This window comes from Anneissia japonica, unplaced genomic scaffold (assembly GCF_011630105.1).
Source record: "Anneissia japonica isolate Jap-2015-1 unplaced genomic scaffold, ASM1163010v1 scaffold315_len769609_cov171, whole genome shotgun sequence".
Lineage (NCBI taxonomy): Eukaryota > Metazoa > Echinodermata > Crinoidea > Comatulida > Comatulidae > Anneissia > Anneissia japonica.
The window spans coordinates 126,540-147,106 of record NW_022758691.1 but is presented as its reverse complement, the minus strand read 5'-3'; the positions used below and the strand labels follow the sequence as shown (position 1 = coordinate 147,106).

The 20,567-nt window shown below is 34.9% G+C and overlaps 1 protein-coding gene across 5 annotated transcripts in view; it reads left to right on the top strand.

The window, feature by feature from the left end:
* The window catches only part of LOC117125343 (integrin alpha-9-like), a 61,345-nt gene that overhangs the window by 642 nt on the left and 40,136 nt on the right, over window positions 1–20,567 (top strand). For 3 of the 5 annotated variants that reach the window (XM_033271817.1, XM_033271815.1, XM_033271816.1), the window contains exons 2-6: window positions 3,682–3,961; window positions 6,802–6,929; window positions 8,646–8,752; window positions 10,624–10,747; window positions 17,726–17,860. In XM_033271817.1, the coding sequence (XP_033127708.1) occupies window positions 3,798–3,961; window positions 6,802–6,929; window positions 8,646–8,752; window positions 10,624–10,747; window positions 17,726–17,860 (658 nt within the window). In that variant the 5' untranslated portion in view covers window positions 3,682–3,797. Of the gene's footprint in view, window positions 1–3,681; window positions 3,962–6,801; window positions 6,930–7,021; window positions 7,144–7,188; window positions 7,367–8,645; window positions 8,753–10,623; window positions 10,748–17,725; window positions 17,861–20,567 lie in introns of those variants that run through there. The other 2 variants (XM_033271819.1, XM_033271818.1) reach the window with 2 other exon arrangements.

The following is a 20,567-nucleotide window of genomic DNA, read 5'->3' as shown; positions in this document are numbered from 1 at the left end:
GCTTAAAGACAGTATAGTGAGTAGTACCTGGATAATGGTTAACTTGCGTATGTTTCTATTTGGACTATCAGTAATTAATCATCTTTATACTTATTATATTTTATTTTTTTATATATATTTTCTTTTAATTAGTGTTTTACTCAGTTGGATGCATTATTAAAAAACGTAATTAAATACACTTTTTTTAAATTTTTTATAAGAACACATTTTATAAGAAAACTGAGGCTGAAAATGCTTAAAAAGTAAGAAAAAATAAGAACAATTTGAGGCTGAGGTAAAATTTCAAAATGAGATTTTTATTTTTAAAAACTAGAAAAACCAAAACATTATATATGTACCTTATGTGCAGTAGGTGTGACTATGTAATACCCTCTATCAGTACAGTAGGTGCAGGCCTACCTACCTGTTATTTGTGGCCATTTTTTCAGGGGTCATTTTCCGGGGCCAATTTACCTACATTCCAGTTCAGTGTATACTGCTGTACAATAATAATTTTCTATGTTTGAAAAGCGTGTAAAATAAGAACAAAATAAGAACATTTTGAGCCTGAAATTGGCCAAAAAGTAAGAACACTGTGAGCCTGGGCAAAATTCTACTGGTTCTTATAAAAAAAAGTGTAATTTAATAAAATTAACATATGGAGCTAACTGAGCATTTTAGGCAAATGGGGACAACTACTCTGCTGCCAAATTTCATTAGTCCGACGGTGGTTATCACGTATTTCCCCCGCCACGGAATTTTGATACGTAAGTGAGGTTTTGCGGCTTTATAAAGATAAAGTGTGCTGGGAGTTTGTTTCGTTAACCATATTTTTCATATATTTTGTGTTTGTGAAGTGCAAATGATATTTAATCTAAATCTGTGAATTTGCCAAACTAAACTGATCAAAAATGTATGTGAATTTTTTTAAAATTGATTAGGGTTATCAGTTTATTTAATGACAGGCCTATGTGCTAAGAATAATGGTACCGGTATTATTTACGCAAAGAAAATGTTTTTCTCGTATTTCTAAACAAAAAATATGCATATGGTAAGAATTTTTGGGTGATAATAATAACAATAATAATAATAATAATAATAATAATAATAATAATAATAATAATAATAATAATAATAATAATAATAATAATAACGACAATGGTAATATTTCATATTCCGTATGTGACTCCAATGATGTAATAACAACAGTGAACATGATCTTGACAATGACGATGAAATTATAATAAATGATGATGAATTGATTGATGGTAATCGAGGATGGTGACAACGTCGAAAACAAGGCCATGACAAAGTTTATGATGATGGAAATGATATAATAATGGTTAAAATGGTTTTAGTGATGAGAGTAGTTGGTGGTCACAGAGATGTCATGATGTTTCATGATCACTATGATTGATGATCACAGTGATGTCATGATGCCAATGGCGTCGAGAGCCAGTAAGAGCCCCGGGGCAACAACTCACATGACCCCCCCCCCCTTCACTTGGGACCACCACTCGGCCGCTCCCCAATTTAAGCCTCCTCCGAAATCTGACAACAAAGTTTTCATCCTGGCTTGGGCTCGGGCCCTACGGATATTTTGTTCTTACCCCGAAAATTGTTCTTGAATGGGAAGCAGAACAAAAGGTGTGTAGGAAAATGTATTATGAAACATACTCTTTGTTTTTCTTAGGTAAGGTACTTTGTTTAAGCATGTGTAAAGTACACTATCACTTTCAACATACAGATGGCAAAAAATCCTATATTAGTATTATTTTTATTATTTTTATTGTTGTTGTTGTTGTTGTTGTTGTTGTTATTATTATTATTATTATTAATTTAATTATTATTATTATTATTATATTATTATTATTTTATACGAATTATTATGCTAAAAAAATAAATAACATTAAGGTGTTGTTGCAAGGTGAAGCAAACATGGAAATGGTACAGCAATGTTTCATAATGATGATGATTAGAAGGAGAGTCGAGAAGGAGGAGGATGATGACGACAATGATGATGATGACGATACTGATGCTCGATGACGACAACGAAAGTTTGGTTATGATAACGATATTATATATATATATATATATATATATATAAAAGTCGTTGACGGTTACAATGACGCCCTTATTTAAGAAATAATTAACCAACATTTCAATATCGTACGTAGGGCATATGACCAGCGATACTTTGTCAGATTTACCTTTTAAGGATTGTTTCATTTCGAACTCGAAATCATTCCTTGCGTCACTGAAAATCATTAGGAGACTTCTCAAAACATGTGTCTTATAAAGAAATCAGAAAGTATGAAGCCACACTTCGGCCTAGTTCTATTTATATTCTCTCCACTCCCGCGGCAAACATTGTTACTATTATCCAAGGGTGAACGTGCGATAGACAGTAACCATCGACTATCCCAATACAGGAATCGCATGGCACAGTCAAAACAATTAATCAACCGTGTAGGTTTGGAAATGGCGCGGAAATTTAGAGAAGAGAATTGTTATTTTAACCTGTCAAAAGAACATTTTCTCAAGTTTAGTAAACACACGATTTATACAATAGCTGAGTTAGAATTTAAAAATCCATAACAATAAACTTAAATCTTGAATTGCTCTTTCAAATTAGGTTAAACCCTCAGTCCCTGCAAAATTTCACTAAACATTGCTTAGGGACTGGGGATGTTCTATTTATTTATTTATTATTTCTTTTTCACCCTGGGCAAAATGCATTGTTATCCTCCAGGGCCCAGCGACACATAAAATAAAATACATCAAATGTCAAATCGAAAAGCACATAGACAATCAATAAAGGCTGTAGAAATTAAAAATTAAAAATTCAAGAAGGGTATATTCATAATAATATAATAATTGTAATAAAAATGATAATAATAATAATAACAACAACAACAACAACAACAACAATAATAATAATAATAATAATAATAATAATAATAATAGTTATAAACTACAATCCGTTGATTTACAAACTTATTACTATAAATGTCCTGAGGTTGAATACGATTCATTGTCTATAATTTCGTATTGCTGTTTTACTTATTCATCCTTTACCGTCGCTGTAGAACGTTTTTAGTACTAGGATAGGCCTACCCACCCCGTTTAATTATTAGTTCAAGATGTTATGCACTATATTTCGAAAATAAAATATACTGTATAAATAAATGAATACATTTTGAAGTGTATTATACCTCAACCATGGAGTTATAAATGTCCGTACCCGGCGTCGGTGTATACAATGATAGGTTGGTGACTCCGTTTAAGCTAGTTTTTTATTCAACGTTATTGTCATCCAGTGTCCTGTACACAGGAAGAAATAAAGGGACCAAAATAAACATTTTGATGCTCGAAAGTCAAAATCTCAAGTACTATATATGAGACAAAGGGAGCAGTATTTCTTTAGGTAGGTAAGTGGAGTGGCTGGAGTGCTCTGAATAACTATCGACTTTCACTATTGCCAAATATAATTTTGTTAAAAAGCACATGTCTGTTTGAAATTTTGCCAATTTGGACTTTTCTCCTATCTCCTATACAGAGATTATCCCTAATAATATTTTTAATTGATTATAGCGTAATATACAATTTCGTAGTCGGGTGACTATAAAGATTAATGGTATTGAATCTGTTATCAATGATTATCTTATTAAATGATAGTTTTCTTTTGTCTTCTTATTGCAGAATTGAACGAGTATCCATCAACATTCCATCAAAGAATGCTCCGTGTCTAAAATTTCCATGTTTTACGTATATTTACCAGTAAAAATTTTCTATCGGACTTTGTTTCAATAATCAAAATGCAAATTCGGAACTGCGGTCTGTTTTCTTACACCATACTGGTGTTTTTAACTCAAGTTTTTGGATTTAACATTGATGTAACTCATCCATGGACATATTATGGACCCATTCAAAGCCACTTTGGTTATACAGTTATGCTTCATGAGAATTCCAGGGAAAAATGGTAAGGAATATCACATGGTAATTTAGATTATATTGAGATTTAGAGGGAGCAATCGTTTCTCAGGTGGCATAACAGCTTCACTCATTATTTGCAGACAATTAAGTACGCTTGCTTTGTCGTTTCAAGATCCTCTGGTTCTGGTTCTGGTACGATATACTGTCAAATAACCCCATTAGGATACGGGGTTCACACAGGTAGGGTGGAGGTGGCGCATAATGGTTGGTCTAGTTTTGATTGGAATGGTTTAGTATTGGTGTTGTTAAAGTCTATAAAAATATATCGTGTCTTACAAAAATGAAATGTTAATTCTTCATAATTTAGGTTACAAATACGTTTATAATTGCTTTACAAAAAACCCAAACTACAACGTTATCATTACGTAAAATTTTAGCTGGGGCACATAAATTCACAATTTGACAAGCATTTTATTTGTATTACCTAGGCCTACTTTTATTATACGAATATGCGTACCGTACCAATTTTCCCTGGGGTCACTGCATACATGGCTGCAGTTGTGCCTACATACCTTTAATACAGGAAAATTGATGTCAATATGATTTTTCAACATCAAAATAATGTACCACAACACAACCGTGTATTACCTGTATCATCATCATCCTCTCCATCATCATCATTATCATTTATCATCATCATAAACATCGATTGCCATTATCATTCATCATTATCATTCATTCATTTATTCATCATTATCATTATTATGATTGTTCATTCTTCATTATCATCAACATCATCATCATCGTCGTCAGATCGTCATCGTCATCATTATTATTATTATTATTATTATTATTATTATTATTATTATTATTATTATTATTATTATTATTATTATTACTATTATTATTACTATTATTATTATTATTATTATTATTATTATTATTATTATTATTATATTATTATTATTATTATTATTATCATCATCATCATCATCATCATCATCATCATCATCATCATTATCATCATTTCATTATCTTACCATTGGGCATTACTCATTTCTTAACTCGTCTAGAAATAGCACAGCATTTCCTACTGTGTTAGGAAGCGTTCCAGTCTTCGGAACCCGGAGCAATCCGTTCGCTCATGTGACTGTAATTATCCAACACAATTTGCGTCATTATTTACATAAATAGGCTATACAGTATTTTATTGTCACAAATTCAGTGATTGAATATTTCTATAACACCTTATCAAAATCACAGATTTTCTTCACAGAGCTTAACATAGGGAATCCCCTTCAAACATTAAAAACGTTGACAAATACCAATGGTAATTCTATTTTCACAGACTTTTACTTTAAAAAAATCTTAAATTGATTGGTAAACAATAGTCCATGCAGTAACAGTAATTAGTTATGGGTAGGCCTACCTGTTGTTGGCAACGGAACTATTTTTGTTATGTTTAATTTCTAATTGAAAGATAATAACTTAGTAAGTAAAAAAAGTGGGATATGCTTTGACTCAACCCACACAGTATATTCCTTAACCAACTTATTGGGTTCTGTCTGTTATTATTATAGTGAAAGATAGCGATTCGGTTATTGCAATCTGGTTATAGTGCTTGGACCTTGAGCAAGGCACTTTATCTGCATTACTTCTCTCCACCCAGGAGTATAAATGGGTACCAGGTGGTATGGTTGCCTGCTCCTTCGCTGAACCAGCAGCAGTGGCACTCAAAGCATGTGGACCCAATGACCAGTGTAAAGAACGTATACGCTTTATAACCTCACGGAAGAGGCGAATTATAAAATGCCTATACCAGTACCAGTACCATTGGGACATCTATTCAAATTTGGCGCTAATTTGGTCGAGTCAACATACAATTTGTAGGCAAAAATCAGAATTATCCACGACTCATTAATAACATATTATGATTATTGGAGCTCTCTCTCTTTTTTTTTTTTTTTAATTATCGTTGTCATTTCCATTTTCATCACTGTTTTATGATTATTATATAAGTAGGCCTAATTATATAAATAATGACTAATATCGTCATATGCAAAATATCGTCGTTTTTGTCGTCATTGTTATACTCTACTTCCAGTTAGGGTACAGTAGTAGATATCTTGCCGTTAGCTTATTTGTTGCCACCTTATCTCAAAGACCCGATTTAAATCGACGATTAGCCTCACCAGGTCAAGTGGTAAATATAGCATATAAATCTAGATAATGATGAACGGAATAAAGTTATCACAAATCGATCTGGATGACGCCAAGGTGGATCAGAATTTACCAAAGTGAATGTTATCGCCCCCGTACCTACAATGTTAGGTGTTGAGTCACCTCAGGTTGCTGATGATGGCCGTCTCCATAATGAAATGATTTAGTTTTATGGTTCGACGTATAATCATGACATTTGTTTAATTTTCAGGATCAATTTTATGTAATTCCTATTACACTTATTACTGTATTAATTATGTAGACATATGTCACCTGCATGTATGTTTAAATTTAAGTATTTGAATTCCGTACATCATGTCTATATTTAATTATAAGTAGACTATTTTATATTTTTTTTTTGTCTTGCCATGTTTAAACTTACGGTGTACCGGTACGTATCTCATGTAGGCTGTACTGCGCAATATGTAAAATGAAAAAAGTCTAGTACATGTATATAGAAAAGCCTTATGTCTTTTAAACAAACACCATAAACAAATAATAGGTCTTATTTCAGCAGTACTGTATTTGACATCATTTTCAGTCTAATGATGAGATTTAAAATTCATTGGTCGATTTAGCAATACCTCGAACAATCCCTTCGTTTTCGCGTCCCCCGCGCCCGATTGTTCCTGCTATTCATCGGAAATTATTTATTCATATTTTTAGGTTAATTGTAGGATCACCAAAGGATCAGTCAGTTTACCAGCCAACTTTACAAACTCCAGGAGCTTTATATAAATGTTATGTATCGTCTACACAGCAATTATGTACCCAAGTGCGACTTGATGTAGCAGGTGAGTCTCTGAAAGCCAACTTACTTTATTAACTTAATTATTAGCTAATATGGTATTGTAGATGAGGAAATAAATACCGGAACACTCTCTGTAATAGCTCTTGTAACACAAGCAAACAGACGACGTGGGATTTTTTTTTAAATTTTAGTTGATGATGTGCTTTTTTTGCGATTGTTGATGAGTTTTTGTGTGTAAAGTAGAAAATATCAAGAAGGTAATACCGTTCTTTATAAAAAAAAAATGTATAAAAGCAAGATAGATTTTTGCTAACTACATGTTTACCATATATTCAATCAGCCCGATAAAATACAACAACAATGAAGGAGAGGGCTTACCCGTAACCCAGCAGGGCATAGAAGACCGACCAGCAGAGAGGGCTATAACTGTCACTGTGCCTAGGCCTAGCCTACAGAGTATTATTAGTAGAGTGTGGCTAGGTAGGTGCACCTGGTTATACATTCTCTGTAGCCTGTCCGGAGTGTCATAATACAAAATAAGATACTAAATTCCAGATTTGCTTTTTAATTTTTTTTTTTATAAATAAAAAAATGTTTTAATTAAGTACCCTTAGTTAGGCCTAGGTAGCCTAGGCCTAGGCTAGGCTCCGGCTAGGCCTATAACCTAGGCTAGGCATAGGCCTCCTAGGCTAGACCTAATATTAATATTGTTTGAATTTTATCTGATTTGGCCACAGCACACTGTAAAGTAGTTTCTTTGCTTAGGGATACATCGAAAACTAACTCAAAATAAATTTGAGCTGAAAAAAATTAAGATAGGCCTAGGCCTAGGCCCCTATGCCAAACCCTAATTTTCTACAAAATTTGGTTGGAAATCGACCCACGTATTTTTTAAATGTGCAGATGGTTTTCTGGACCTAAATTTTGCACTAATTAGGACATCTTACCATGTTGATACTGTACCCCTACAACTGCCTTAATCCAAGCTGCATTCACCGCAGCGTACAATGGTCATGCAACAAATGAAACATCACGTACTCCAGTGAGCACTAGACGACACGACACGATCTGCTCATTGTCATTGGCAGTCTGAATGAAATGTCATTACAAATGATCCAGTGCGTGTTGTGGTACTGCGTTCTCTATAGAATTGTTTTGGCCAATGAACATTGAGAGAGCAAGGAGTGTCTGGCTTCAGTTTTTCATTTAGGCCTAAATTTATTGTTATGAAGAATGGATGGGAGAGGCCATTTGCTGTACTGTATGGGAAGTGTTATCAAATGAAAACAGCCATGATCAAGAAAAAAAGAAAAGGAAAAAAAAAAATGTTATGGTAGGGAGTTGTAGTGACTGGAGATCCAACAAACTCAGGCCCCTTTGTACCATGTTACAGACTGGCCCCTAGGGCGATCGTTAAGCTAATTGATTCGCATTACATTCTTGTTTACACAATTTACGATTTGTTTGTTCTTAATGGGTTTATTGTGCCTTTAGGCTATGGTCGCGGTTTAGAGGACATCGTTGGATTTCTAGTCACTATAACAACCGTGGTTATGGTAACTTTTGATGTTTGTAGTATTTTTAATCTCAGAAAATATCATGATCATTATTTTATTAGCCTCAAAAATATCTATTGAGGTAGCTAACTGTAAAGATTCTATGAATCTCTAGCTGTCTGTAAGACTGATATAAGACAATTATACAAGATATCACAGTCATGGAATGTTTGTGATTCAGATAAAACTTTTGTATTTTGCAGGCAATGAAAAAACTTCATATGATGTCCGACCATTGGTGGAAGACTTAAAGGATAACCAATGGTTAGGGGCTTCACTCACAAGAGAACCATACACTGGCAAAGTTGCTGTAAGTTCAATATTTTTTTTACTCATACCACTACAGAGAAAGGTAATTAGAATACTGTATGGATGGATGATGGCAAAATTATAGCAAGTATTTTGAATGAAACATGGATAAAAGCATGTAAATAGCTTCATGTTTCGCTTTTGAGAACTCTAATTTAGGAGCAGACTACAGGATATTAGATTATTCCTTCATGCTTAGCATTTTCCATCATTTTCATCATTTATTTATGTCAGCATTTTCCCACTTATGAAGGGTTATGGACTTTCACACCATGATGACACTCTCATAGTTCCATTTTTTTCTATCTTGAGCATCCTCCTCATTTAGACCCTGAACTTTACAGCTTTCTTTATTTACCATCTTCATCTTCCTCTTATACCATCCACTTCCAGATCCCATGCTCTTTTCACTGGTTCATCATCTTCCCTTCTCAGCACATGACCCATCCATCTCAATCCACTATCTCTTAATTAAGCGGTTTGGCGCAGCGGGAACGGTTTGGTTTCCCAACCGCGAGGTCAGGGTTTCAATCCCTCGCTGTGCATTTTGCTTAATGTGTCCTTGTGAAGACACTTTATCTGCATTGCTTCTCTTCACCCAGGAGTGTAAATGGGAACCTGGTTGGGTTGCCTGCTCCTGCGCTGATTACCAGCAGCAAGACTTAGCATGTGGACCCAATGACCTGGGAAAAAAACTGCGCCTTATAACTGCAAGGAAGAGGCGCATTATAAATGCCCATACCATGTACCAGTTACCACATCTACAATGGTTTTTCTCCAAACCCAACCCATCCATGAGCTCCCATGTATTCTTTCTATCAGACAGTTTCACACCACACATCTTCCGAATCATGGCTCTTTCAGTTCTCCTCAAGATACCTTCTTCTACTAACTTCACATTCCACGTTTCTGAGCCATATGTTATCGCTGTTCTAAGAAAAGCCTTTAGATCTTGCCTTTCATTCTCATTGTGAACCTTCTACCAGCCAGGAACGAAACCAGCTCATTAAACTTCATCCACCCCAATGTGCATCTTCTTGCCACTGCAATCTCACATTCACTACCACAGTTAATTGTGTTGCCAAGATAACAAAACTTATCAACCTTCTGAACATCTCCCATTTACATCCCTACCTGCTCCTCCATCACTCCATTACTAGTCTCTCTGCATTTCTTGCACTCAAATCTCTGGGACATTCTTCACTCTAGTACATCTCGCACGAACCCACTTTTGAATTGTTGTGCATCTGATAGAGTTCCTCATTACTCTCTTACCACAGACACCACAAGGATCTATCTTGTCTTCATCCACTGATGTTGCCCCACCATGTTGACTTTTAGGTGCTTTGCTCTCAAATGCTTACTCCTCCAGTTGGTGAAATTGATTCAGCCATCAAAACTAAATCATCTGCGTACAACAGGTTCCATAGCACATCTTCCAGAACTCCATTGCCATGCGAGGATAACTCAAAATGTTCCATCACCACCCCTGATGGCTCACACGCTTGCCGCTATGCATACCTGTCAATGCTTTCTTGATCTCCTCCTTTGATATCACTTGGACTGGGCCTTCTACCACCTCCACATCCGCATCACCAGAGTATTTTATTTTTTATTAGACTTTATTGTGTTGTCCATACATTGTTTTTATTTTGTTGTCTTTGACTTTAGAAGACTAATTAGCATTAATCAATAGGCACACTGATAAAATATCAAATTATTTGCAAAATACATGTAAAGAACTTTGATTTTAGTAATTTATAACAAATTAATCAATGTATCATATTATTTTATATTTGACAAATAATTTCTTATTACATTTAATTATTCACAATTACCTCATTAATTAATGAATTTGGTTGTATCATACAGGTGTGTGGTCATCGTTGGTCAAATACATTCTATGCTGATGCTATTCTACCGAATGGTGTCTGCTACCAATTAGATGCAGCGTTAAACTACATGACAGTGGAGAAAATAAGGCCCTGTCTCACAGGTGAGAAATGTATAGCTATGTGATGCTAACAACTAAGAAGACCATTCAGATTTCCAGATACATATTGTATATTATTATACAAACATACATTAAGAGGCCAAAATATTTTGAAAGCCCTCAAGTCAAAGGCCCCTTGGAAGCCAGTGGTGTAACACCTATGTGCTCTTGGGGGTCAAAGCCTGGGCCCACTGTCCAAAGTGGCCCTCAAGACACCCTCTTTCTATACACAGCAACAAAACAGAGATTGATGTTACGGTCCAGTAGAAGACATCCAAAACTAGTAAAGTTAAACAAGTCATTCCTGATTATGACATAATTAATATCGAAATATTGAATCCCAAAACGATGGCGTGTATTTCAATACTTGGAGTATGTATTATACTTTCTTAAACAATGTAATACCTGCTTTTTACCATGACATTCATAATCAATTATTAAAATGCATGGATCCCTTAACACTTTCTTTCCCCAGGGCCTAATTGCTCATCGTAACACCACTGCTAGTAGCACTACATGTGACAGACTGGAGTTTAGTTGGTTCAAGTTCTGGCAAAAAAAAAAAAAAAACTGGGATGACAAGGGTCATGAACCACCAATCGAAGTGGCTCAGCACCCTACCAAGGTTATCATCTGACTGTCGGATTCAGAGTTTGAAAAGAACTGTTGTTGTTGGTTGAGAATATCTTCGTTTCGATTGAGTTGCATCAATAGTCTTCAGGAGAATAATATCTGCAGATATTCCAAAACAGTGAAATACTTATATGTTTTGGGTAGTGAGATTTGCTGATGATTGTAGGAAGTCTCTCTACCCAAAACATATAAGTATTTTACTGTTTTGGAATTTCTGCTGATGTTATTCTCCTGAAGACAATTTAAGCAACTCAATCGAAACGAGGAATTCTCAACCAACAACAACAGTTTTATCAGAACTATCTACGTGATGTACCGACGCATTAATATATATTATTTCTTCATTTAGATTCAGATTCAATAACATTTCTTTCCATTCAAAAAAACCACAAACAAAGGCATCACCAAGAAATGAACATGCTTGTAGCAGGGATGCCATGTAGACAATACAACATTCGACAATAATGTAAATAACAAAAAGTAAATCTAAACAAATTAAACAGGAAGTACATGTCATGGGCATACCCTCTTATCGTTGTCATTGGGTCTTCTGCATACATTGTCAGCATTCTCATTTATTTGGTCTCTTGTGAGCCTACACTCTTTTCTTTCTCATTCGTTGTCGTATACTGTAGCACACAATTGCTTCTCATAGTATTGATATCTAAAGCAATACAATGACACTTTGTTTCTACATTTACTAAATTGTATAAATAACGTGCAATACTGTACAATGTGTTGATTTTTCACTGTTTTCTTCAACTTTCACATTGACCCTGTGATTTCTATAACAGTTTAATGAATAGGTCATTAAATTAATAAGTGGCAAATTGCCAAATACTTGGTTATGTGAAAATTGCCTTTGATTTCCTTTTTCCTCTTCTTTGATTTGATTAAGCAGATACTCAACTGATTAAGCAGATACTCTAAACCCAGACAGACTTTAATTGTCATTTCTACTGTTATTGTTATTGTTCACTTCACACATTTTATTTCTCTCTATATTTATGTGTCATACTATTTAAATTCTTATTCTTTATAATTTATTATTAGTTGCTGTATGTTATTGTTATTGTAATTTATGTTATATCCAGAAATACCTAAGTAATTGGCAGGCGTCAGAAGTTTGTTGGGTTGACCTGTACCCCTAGGGCCTAGGGAGTGACTCTGAGCCAGAAGATTTTTTTCTCATAAATGCCCAGAAATGTGTTTCAGACCCCTAAATGATGCAGTAAGTGTTGCGGCACTTCAAAAATATTTTAAGGCTTCACTGCGGCACTAGTTGGCATGATCCGCTTATTCAAGTGTGGCTAAATTATAAAGAGTATTAAAATAGTACCGTATGCTGTGGTTTATCTGACTTACAATGTTAGATTATTATTAACCTCATGAGAAACTGGCTTTTAAAATGTCTTTCAATGATGCGAAACATAAAGGCATGTTGTAATATGCACTACTCATCACAGAATAACGTTTATTCAAAATAGAATATCTTTAATTTGAAAAAAGGGAAAGCAGTGCTTGGAAAAAATAATTAAACTTTTACATGGTACTTATTGGAGGGAGCTGCTTACGTTATTAACAGTAGTTTTTTTTTATTGCAAAGACCTTATGTCCTTGAGCAAGAGTTTGTGATGGGCCTTGAATGTGCCAAGTTTCATGCCGATTGCATTAATGTGGTAGGTTTCTTATACAGAAAAGGTATCCTATAGAAAGTACAAGCAACAAAAAGATCAAAAGATCAAAGACGCAGTTTGAATAAATAGGAAAAGAGGTTACTTGGTGGAGTTTACCAACTGGCCCACATCCAACACAAACAGATCTTGGCACTTTGTAATCAAGGTTCTCAAAAACAAAATTAAGTATCAATTTAAACTCTATGCCAACAAATCAAATGGAACTATTTTTTCCTATGATTCAGTTTATAAATGTTATCCTTTATTGCTGCGAAGCAGCCAATTCATATTCTTGACAGCAATTTGGCCTCTGAAAGGTCATTGTTTGTCAAAAAACAAGGGCCTAAGACGACTGAAAAGCAGAGTTTCCTTCTTGCGTTCCGCCGGGTAAAATCAATTACTTAAGGCGACGTTTGTAGACTAACCAACACGCACCAACGTCCGCATGTCGCGCTAGCCTTATCCTACTCTAGGCCTAGACTAGCTAGGATGGTATAGGCCTAGCCTTGAAGGGGCGAAGGTCCCAATGAAAAACAACGTCACTCCTTGAAGCTAACATTGTCTATTTAACATCACAATAATTCATTATTAGACCTATAGTTGTTTTTTGAATTGTACTCCACAAATCTCAGCCGATACCTCGCACAACTCGAGTAACGTCTTGTATCTATTGTCGTGACGTCATGGCTCGCTGGCTCACACTTGCGATGTCTCACACTTGTGATCAAATAACACGCTGGTTCGCACTTTGGCAACACTCTTTGGCAGTCAACTCGCCCCTAGAAAACCCGCCCTTGGAAACTTGCCCCATAAAAAAATGTACACTTGCTAGACCATGCAGTCTTCAAAATAAAAATTGTAACCTTTGGTAATCAACTACATTTTCCACATACATAGAAATTTTTGGAACTTTATTAAAAAAAAACTTAAACCATAATCCACCACTATAGACACTTTTTGACAAAAATAAAAAATTAGACTTTGTTACCCAATGAGAAGCGTTCTAATATAGACAATGGGTCGTGTCTCATATTATTTGTTATATTTTTATTATTCATTATTTTCACTTGACTCGCATATATAATTTTGTTCGAAGAACATTTATATGCAGTTGTACTTCGCAGCACTTCACTTGCAATTTGCAATTTCTAGTTTTATGCTATTAAAATATTCTACGGTATGCTCTTGCACACATAAAAAAAAATAAATTAGAGAAGCTATGAGTGATGTTATATCCTTAATTTTAACATACTGTAATTAGGAATAAATGTATAGTATATATTATAAGTCAGTTAGACATCCCGTACAAAAAATATTGTTTTTGAAAGGGCATTAAAATCAGAAGGGATTTTTGTGAAAGTCCATCTAGAAATAGACCACATAATGTAATTGATTGAAATTGAATAGGAAACAGAGCTATGTCTCCAGGGTATCCAAAAGTACATGTACATGTATCGTGTTTCACTGAAGTTGAATACCTTATGAATGATACAGCATGCCCCAGATTATACAGCTTACCCAGTCTATTTATGTATTCCACTGTACTCTGTTGCTTATGTTCCTTCAAAAACTCAGTCACAAGCACAAGGGTCACTATTGGTACTACACCTCAACCTTATGGTGAAAAATATGAATAATATTAATAATAATTTGACAATCATTAGAAAGAGAAAGTAGAAAGAGGCACACTGTAAATATTAGTATCCAGTGGCCGTATCAAAGAATCTACATTGAGGGGGTCACAACTGCTGTACCTGCCCTACCATGGTTTGGACTGAGGCGAGTTGAATGGCCGAGCGGTTAAAGACAGGGGAACCGTGACTTACAGCCATAATATCGGCGCTGGTTCGAACGGCACACTTGCCTATGGTTCCGGTGGTGGAACAAGTCTTCTCGGATTTAAACCGTAGGCTCTGTGTACACAATTGGCTCGTGTGCATTTTAAAGAACCCAGCACAGCATTCGAGAAGAGTAGGGGGTTACCCCGGTGTACTGGTCCATCTCTAGTCTCCTGTCCGGCCACAGAAGGAGCGCTCACGACGCGGCCCATGTCAGGTACCCGTCCAACCTATGAATCCTTCTACCACACTACGTAAGCTAGATCATACACACTAGCTTCGTAGTGACTCGATAAGAAGGAGGAGACTGAGGTGAGCAAATTTTAAGAATAGGCTAATGTAGATTCCTGAAATACCACTCTAGGCTGTGTTCCTCGCAGACAAAATAATTGGCCTCAATCTCAATGGGGGTACACGGTTACACGGTTTCTTGAAGGGGAGTCCTGTGTCCCCTCGTACAACCTGCTGGTACTGCAACTATCAATATCTGTATTTTATATTCATGCAAGATATACAGTACTTTATGTTGTCAATCAGTCTGCTTGCTTCAATACATCTAATTCTGTGGTGTTGTGTTTTTAAATTTTCTTTTTTGCATTTTAAGAAAATTTAATCAAGCATTTTTTTTATATTGTAAACTTCTCGCAATTCAGTTTTTTTACTGCCAGTTGAAGTGAATAAAGAAATCTGAATCTAAATCTACTTTCTTTCTTAGCCTAGACATAAGTGTCATTTATTATTGCAAGCATGAAGGCCCGCATTTTTTTTTTCCAATACAGTGGGAATACAGGCAGAAATTATAGAGGGCACTATTTAAGGTCATTTATGTGAACTGATAACATGAATAATGCATGCCTGCTTAGCACTTCTTCTCACGAGTCACGAAAGTGATGTGGTGTTCACTGCTTGTGGAATATGACAGCTACGGCGTTGTTAGGGCATGGAGTCGGAGTTAGTTTAGAAATTAAACTAATTCCTCCATGGTTAGTGTAGGCCAAAATCTCTTCGTAGTTGGTCGAGAGGAAAATGTATACAGTCAATACAGAGTGAACTACTGTAATTGACTATTTCTGTAATTACAATGCCTAGGCAGTGTTTATGTACAACATGGTCTTTGAAAATATAAAAAAGGCAGCGTTGAATTTCTGGTCAATCATTTGAGAGTGTAAAGCACCATTCCGCAACCTATGGGTCGCAACCCAATGTTTGGGTCGCGAAAAAAAATTAATGGGTCGCATAATATCTTCAGATCGTGAAAAATTTACTTAACAAGAACAAAGACAAACGAAATTAAATTAAATTACAGTAAATGAAAGTGCAATTTAAGTGTGACAAATGTGTCAGTTTAATATTTGTTATGAAGGCATTATCATAGTTTCATGTTAAAAATATACTATCAAAACATTTGTACTTCAGGTATTACAACTTTAAAGTATTAGTTTTGTTCATTTCAATGTGTTAAGCTTTCAGCTGCAAATTATAACGAGAAAACATTTTTAAATTTAATGTATCTATGTCTTCGCATAACCCATTAATTCCTGGCAGCAGTAGGAGTTTGTAATAAAATGTCTGTTAATCATTAATTTTCAAAAATGTTTAACTTATTGAAAAATTTGATAACTTACGTGATTTGGTTAAATAAGTAATTCAATGTTATATTTTCATTTCTATGGGTTTTACATAGTGATTTTGTGGGTGATAATATCTTTTAATTAATTCACAAAAGAATCAAATGGGTGGTTCTTCCCACTATCCCTCGCGCGTATAAAACGACTGACGTTTTAATCACTTAGGGTTCGATGGGTCGCGTCAGACTGCTTGACATATAATTTGGATCGTGGACTAAAATGGTTGTGGAACGGGGATGTAAAGTATGCAATAATTAACTGCTATACTATTGATTCTAAATGATAAACGTTTAAAAATGCTCGGACACACAGGTACTTCTCTATGTATTGTTTTAATGTTTAACTTCTTACTAACATTTCGTTCATATTCAATATGAATAAAGACATAGATTATATAGCAAGCAGGTATATTATAAACACTAATTTTACGATATTCACATGATATGATGTACTGTTTAGGCTGTGTCTACCCAATTAAATATTGAATAGCTTTAAATATATATAAAAAAAAATCAAAATCAGATGGAAGTAAAAATAGCTTTCATTGATTTACAGACGGTTCTACAAATATCCTCAAATGTTACCAAATGAATCATGCAAAAGAATACAGAAACGCTCACTGTTAATAGGCAGGGATTTTTTTCTCATAAAAAAAATAAACTTTTAATTGTAAATTGTAAGTTAACTGTGTCCGAAGTACTAGTAATTTGTTTCTGAGCATTTCTAAACGTCCTTCAGAATCAGTACTACGAAGTATAGGGAGCATACAATTGCTACAACACACACATCATTCTGTATAAGCCTAACTGTAGGCCTAGGCCTACTCAAATATGGTGCCAGATTCAATATTAGCCTACTTCGTTTTTTTATACTTTCAAAGACCATTCTGTAAGCCTACATAGAATGTGTCTAATCTAGTACAGTACTACAATTTTTACACTGTCTTGACTATTAAGGCTTATTTAAGATATTTTGGCCTAATGACTCCGTAGCGTTCATCCACGCATAAAACTTGAAACACCACTGACTCGATCGCGAGGGGGAGTCTATGCATTCATGCATATCAGTTCTCCTAACTGACCTAAAATAGCACCCTCTATAATTTCTGCCGCAACTGTATGGGAAAAAAATAATGCGGCCTTGCCTAATATAAGATGGTAGTGTTTTAACATAAAAGCCATCTAAAGTTATTATTTTCTTCTACAGAAACTCAGATTAAAGCTGATGTTAATGGAAAGGGAATACCATGGCATGGTTGGTGCCAGGCAGGCTTTAGTGCCGAGTATTCCATAGATGGAAACACTCTTATCCTTGGTGCTGTGGGATCACTTGCATGGAGAGGTAGGGAAAAAGTTGCTCATTATTTTCTATGTGAATTAATGGAAAATAGAACCATATAAATATTTGAAATTCTTAAATTGTTTTTTTTTAAGATTTTGTAATCTTGAAATGCTATAAATATACTGAAATAATGAATGAATATTAAAATAAATAATGTACAGGGGTCACCTTGAGCACTTTGAGATTGTTTTGGTATAAAGTGCTATATCTAACTACATTACATTAAATTACATAAGACAAGTAGTCATGGATTTAAATGATGTGTACTTTATGGCAAAAGTATTATAAAATCTCTGTAAAGATCTGTCCACGCTCAATGTCGTAGCAGCTGCTGGGACAGTCCCACACAGTTTTTTTAATGGGTCCACATTTTTAAAAATGGGTCCAAATGTAGTTTTATGGATACAATGGGTCTGCTTTTTGAAAAATGGGTTCAGCTTTCTCATATTTATTTTAAAATGGGTAAATTTAAGAAAATGGGTCCAGATTTTTCATATTTTTGCATAAAATGGGTCCGAATTGTTTGAATTTACTCGTAAAGTGTGTCCACCCTTGTATTGTCCCGTATCGTTTGAAAATCCTGGCTACGGCATTGTCTACACTGTAAGTTTCTTTTCTTGTGACAAAGTCTATGATTTGTGCATATTATATGGGCAGGATGATGTCATATATCCATAGGCAAATCACAGATGTTTGTCATATAGTGCAAACAGAAAGTTTCAAGTCTGGAAAAATAACAATAGAGGTAAATATTGAGTTAGAAAGCCATTAGAAATCATTGAGTTTGTAGGTTAAGCTATCTTCAATCTGTCCAAAATTGGTCATTAACCTATCATAAACTTGTGGCGAGAGAAGTTGTTTAAGAATGTAACCAGTAATATAGTAATAGGTCTCAGCAATAAAATATCAATCAACTGTGTTGAATTGTGCATATGATTGACATCCTATTAACTGCAAGCTATGTTTACCTATTGGGTATGAATAATACAGTAAGCTTGCATTTTAGCTACTGAAGCTATTTTGTTTTTTTCCTATAATACTACAGTGCTACAAATCAAAATCACTCAAGACAGATATGATTAAATAATAAGATCATACAATATGATGGGAAAAAGTTGAAGGGATGGCAGCAAATTAGTTCCACTAAGTGGGTTACTGTAGTTTTCATTGGAATAGGGATTTAGTTCCGTATTCTAATTTTTACACACCTCCCCCCTCCCCACATGCTGGAACCAGCCTATGCTGTGTTCTTTTCTTAATAGATTTCAATTGTTTTTTGACGCATAGTTAGTATCAATCGACGTGTATAACACTGAGGTTAGGGTTAAAAGCCAGGCTCCGAAGGTAAAAAGTTTCTGGTATATGTTACAAAATTGATTTTTTTAAGACACAAAAATGGTGTTTGACGAAAAACTCAAGAACAAAATGAGATACAGATTTTTTTAATAATTAAATATTCCATGGTTATTTAAAACAGTCTTAATAAAGTATAGAAATCAAATCTCAACCCAAATATAAGAAGAATGTTTTAAAAAGGACAACATATTGAATAAAGTTCTGCTTCTCTCAATCTTTTTGGATTTTTTTTTCTAACATAAATACATTAAAGTAGTTTAACTGTGTGTTTTTTAATACTTTGTACAATGCAAGTTGGTAACTTGACATTAAAGTTCTCAACCTGTCATTGAGTTTATTCCCTTTATATTAGGCATAAAACACTTAGCTGGATTAATTTTATAGTCGTTATACTGAAATTACAGAAGTCCGCCACTTGGGACCTCCACCCTTCAAGTCATTAACATATGAGGAATGTTGTGACAAAATGGCTAAGTTGTAGCAAAAACTGAAATTCAAGTTATTGGTATTTTCAGATACCAGAGTATGTGATCTTTAAAATGAGGGGTCATTCAATGAAATTGGACATTTAAAGCCCAAGTTATTGGAATGTGAAAGGTACAGTACAGCACTCTTAGAGTCAAGATAAACATGATTTTGAGTAATTGCCTTCCAAAGTTATTTGTGCATACATTGTTTAATAGAATTAACTATCTAAATAATGTTAAATAAACGATTTGTTTACCACTTCCAGAACTAATACTTTGGGACATGATTACTAAGACATTAAACTGTTGATCTATAGTGAAAAACAAATTTGGATTTTTTGGCAATTTTTTGAGCTCCCATATTTTATAGCTCATTTCCTCAATACTGTCCCGTGCGACAACTTAGCCATTTCGCCACGACATGCCTCATATAGGCTACAGTCACACTAGCGTCTCAAACCTGGCTTGACTCACTGCGGGTGAGATTTCAAGCCAGGCTCGAAATTCTGGGTCAGTCACACAAGTTGGATTGACCTCCAAATTATGAAAGTCGAAACAGCAGAGCCGTAAAGAGAGAGTTTGGCCAACTCTGTTTCACTGGATTCGATATACGCGCGTGTGATTGGGTGGATCGCGCGTGTGATTGCAATCAAAGATTTTACACCAGACGTGCCCGAACCACTCTTCTTCAACTGATCTTTTATCAGCTTGTATTGGGCTCGCAATGCCTTCACTTTTGTTTGAATTTGGGCCGTCGTTCTCTTCTCATGTGCTTGCTAATCTGTCAGTAAGCACGCCAAAAATTCCTGTTTTGTTGTTTGTTTTTTTATTTTCTATCTGGTCTCTCAGCTCGGGTTGGCCCCACAAATCTACCAGGTCAGCAG